Source organism: Carica papaya, chromosome 2, assembly GCF_054855325.1.
Source record: "Carica papaya isolate Zhongbai chromosome 2, ASM5485532v1, whole genome shotgun sequence".
In the NCBI taxonomy this organism is placed as follows: Eukaryota; Viridiplantae; Streptophyta; class Magnoliopsida; order Brassicales; family Caricaceae; genus Carica; species Carica papaya.
In genome coordinates, this window is record NC_142310.1 from 26,961,469 (window position 1) to 26,965,151 (window position 3,683).

Here is a 3,683-nt window from a genome sequence, read left to right on the forward strand (position 1 = left end):
AAAAATAAGAGATTAAAAGCGAATCTAGGAACAAAATCTACCAACTATTAATATATATATATATATATTTTTTTTTACTAATTTGTGTGGACAGGACATTATATATATTTGTAATCATAATCAATTTAAAACTCATCAGTAAAGCAGGATTTTTTTTTTTTTGGTTTCAATCTTTCTCTCTCTGTAATATAAATCTTCTTTGACTTTTCTCTCTCTAGTAAAAAATATATATAAAAAATAAAGCTATATAGAGTAGCATCCGGAGTGCTGCCACCTCTATTTTGCATGCCCTTTTTGGTCCTCATCATCATCATCTCTTGCCCCTCACCTCTCCCCTTCTTCCTCTCCCTCTATAACCCAACAACAACAGAACAAACCCCGGCTCAAGAAAACCACATCGTCTTCCATGGCGGTTGAGGCTGGCCACATGAATATCTTCGCTCCTCAGTTTCTCGCTAATAGGTATATACATCACCGTCTCTCAAATCACTCTCTTTTTTCCCTGATACCCGTCATGTATTCGAGTCTTTTTTCTTAATTTTTTAAAAATGTTTTGCAGAGATTTCATCAAGACGAATCAAGGAAACAGCAACGTGTACAATGCCCAGATGAATAATGGGATTGCTTTACCCAATACTGCAATGCCTGAACAACTCCCTCTCTACCAAGCACTTCTTTGTGATCCCAATTCGGCCAAGGCCTCCATGAACAACAAAGCTGATAGCGGTCTCACCTACAATATTCCTGCGCCGAAGAAGAGGCCGAGAGATTCTGTTGATGATTTCGATGCTCTCGCTGCCTCTCAGAAACACAAAATCTCTCCCTTCTCATCCATTATCGACCAAAATGTAATCTTCCAGATCCAACAACAGCAATCAGAAATTGACCGCTTCATTGCCGAACACGTAATCATTCATTCCTTTCTTCTCATTAGTTATGTTGTTCGATGCTTTTTTTCTTTTTGATTTTTCCCCGATTCTCCCTTTTCCCCTTTCCCCTGCTGGTGGATTTTCCTGATTGGGGTTGGTGTTATGTGAAATTTGACAGACTGAGAAAGTGAGAATCGAACTCGAAGAGAGAAGAAAGAGACAATCGAGACTGCTGATAGCCGCAATCCAAGAAGGGGTAATCAAGAAACTCAAGGAAAAAGACGAGGAGATTCAGAGGATGGGAAAACTGAACTGGGTTCTTCAAGAAAGGGTCAAGAGTTTATACGTCGAAAATCAAATCTGGAGAGATTTAGCCCAGACAAATGAAGCCACCGCCAACTCCTTGCGCACGAACCTGGAGCAAGTCCTCGCGCACGTATCCGACGACCGTCACGCCACCGGCGGCAACGACCTGGCAGACGACGCGGAATCGAACTGTGGAAGCTGCAATCCGGCGGAGGAATCGGAGAGAGGAGAAGAAGCAGAAGGGAGAAATGGTGGTGGGAATCGGATGTGCAGAAAGTGTGGGGAGAGAGAATCGAGTGTGTTGTTGCTGCCATGCAGGCATCTGTGTCTGTGTACGGTTTGTGGGTCAAGTCTGCTACGCGCTTGCCCAGTGTGTAATTCCGCCATGAACGCAAGTGTACATGTTAACATGTCGTAATTTTCTTTATAATTTTTAGTTAATTGAAAAAAGATTTAAGAGAAAAAAAAAAGGGGAGGAAAATACATAAAAAAAAATTTTGTTTTTGGAGAGATAGGAAATACAGTTCAAAATTCTTTTCAGTGTCTCTACATAATTAGCGCGTTTGATTGATTTCTTTATTTTGTTGGTATTCCAATTTGAATGCTTCTCTCTCTCTCTCTATAAAAATCTCAGACGCACGTTAGAAAAGAAAATAAAAAATAAAAAAGAAAATAAAACGGGGGAGCGTGGGAGCGTTAAGAAGGAGCACGTGGCAAGTGGGCCACGTCAGGGTCACAGACATAAAGAGCGGGGACCACCACGTGAGTAGGACAGAGTCAGGTGCACTCCAATTAATTAATTTTCTTATTTGTAAAAAGTAATTAAATATTAGTGGATAAGGTTTATTCAAGTACTTTGGATTCTTTTTATTTGATAAAAAATAGTAGTATTTTGGGTGAGTTTTGAATTTTGAAATAAAAAATAAAATAAAATAAATAAAGAGGACCCTTGAAACACGGCGAGTACCTGCGCCAGAAAACGTACGTTGGTGGCTACCCATCTGTAATTTAGTGCAAAAATTGGAGGGGTGCAAAGGCGACAAATATTTCAGTTTTATGAGTTATGGTAACGCACAAACTTTACTTTTCCCAAAATTAATACATTTTTTTTTTTTTTTAATTAAATACGGACAAAAGGGGTCCACGTGAAAAGGTTGTTGCTTTTTGCTATCGACACGTTTACTCCACTCCCCATCTCACTTTTTACCTTGTGTACTTTTAATGTAATTACACCATACCCTTTTCACCTTTTACCCGATCAAACCTCTGTAAATTTCCATATTACTTACTTGTTAATAATTTTATTATTTATTTAATATAATATTAATTATTTTATTTTCCCATGATACATTTTCAATCTTTTTTTTTTTTTAAATAAAAAAATACATTCACTCTAGACATAAATTACCTAAATAGAACTAAATATGGTTTTAGGGATTATGTGTGCGCTCCACAAATTATGCAGACGACATGTGCTTTACCAAGTACATTTGATGCATGCTAGAATGGTGGTAGGCTCTGTTTTCATTCCTTTGCTTGTTTTGTTTAGGCTCTTGCTAATATTCCACAACTTGTGATTGGGTTTGGCTGACATATATCAAAAATTTCATGCCAAAGTCTAGTAATCCAATCCAATCAAAGACAACACTCTGTTATTTATAACAAGCATATGTAATTATTAGACTTTAAAATATTATCAAAATCAATGTTTCAATTAAAAGATGCGTGGATCAAAAAGTAAGCATTCGATTAAAGAAACTTTGGGTTAAGTATTTATAATTAAATGTCTCTCGTACGTGTGATGAACGTGCACGCATAAGAAGCAAGAGAATAAAGATTATATAATAAATAAATTTAAAAAAAGGAAAGTAACGTCTGATTAAATGGGACCCACTGGTTTGTTGTCCCTCTGTGACCGGCATCTCATCAATCTCCCATCTCCCCAGAACTCTCGTTCACATTCATTAATTACTTGGCTAAGATAACAGTTGATTAGGACCAATTAATATTAGGATTAGTCAGCTAATTAATTTAAAAGATTTGCGAGTGAGTACGTTGGCCGCCTTAATATTTCCCGTGGATTTGAGGAAATTAAATTATTTTATAATTTTCGAGGTAGAGCAACCATTCATGTCTCCTTCACTTTGAGGGATGAATAAAATAATTATAAACCCACTTTCGATTATTGAAAAAACTAAGTGATTTTTATTTATTATAAATGGAAAAACATATTCTCTTGACTTTGTTTATAAATAAAATATATATGTGTGTGTGTGGAGGAATTCGTGATAGGAAGAACTAAGAAACCAAAGCATGATGTCAATATTGAATAATTAATTTGAAATTGTAAATTTTCAATATAAATAAAATACGAAGAAGATAATTATTAGTAGTTGAATGTATTGGTTTTGGTTTGTTGTGATAATTAAAATTTGTGATAAGAAGGAAGAAGAATCACATGTTGACATCAAACTAAAAAAATATTATAAAAAAAAAGGGGGGGGGGGG

The 3,683-nt window shown here is 36.0% G+C and overlaps 1 protein-coding gene across 1 annotated transcript; it reads left to right on the top strand.

Moving 5' to 3' along the window:
- Positions 1–271: 271 nt before the first annotated feature.
- Positions 272–1,715, top strand: LOC110808773 (BOI-related E3 ubiquitin-protein ligase 1-like). The gene is made up of 3 exons (XM_022034379.2): positions 272–462; positions 560–905; positions 1,048–1,715. The coding sequence occupies exons 1-3, from the start codon at positions 407–409 to the stop codon at positions 1,591–1,593; spliced, it is 948 nt and encodes a 315-aa protein (XP_021890071.2). The 5' UTR covers positions 272–406; the 3' UTR covers positions 1,594–1,715.
- Positions 1,716–3,683: the final 1,968 nt, after the last annotated feature.

Coding starts and splice junctions, on each gene's coding strand:
- LOC110808773 (XM_022034379.2), top strand. CDS start 407: ATGGCGGTTGAGGCTGGCCACATGAATATCTTCGCTCCTCAGTTTCTC. Junction 463..559: donor CCTCAGTTTCTCGCTAATAG/GTATATACATCA, acceptor AATGTTTTGCAG/AGATTTCATCAAGACGAATC. Junction 906..1,047: donor ACCGCTTCATTGCCGAACAC/GTAATCATTCAT, acceptor GAAATTTGACAG/ACTGAGAAAGTGAGAATCGA.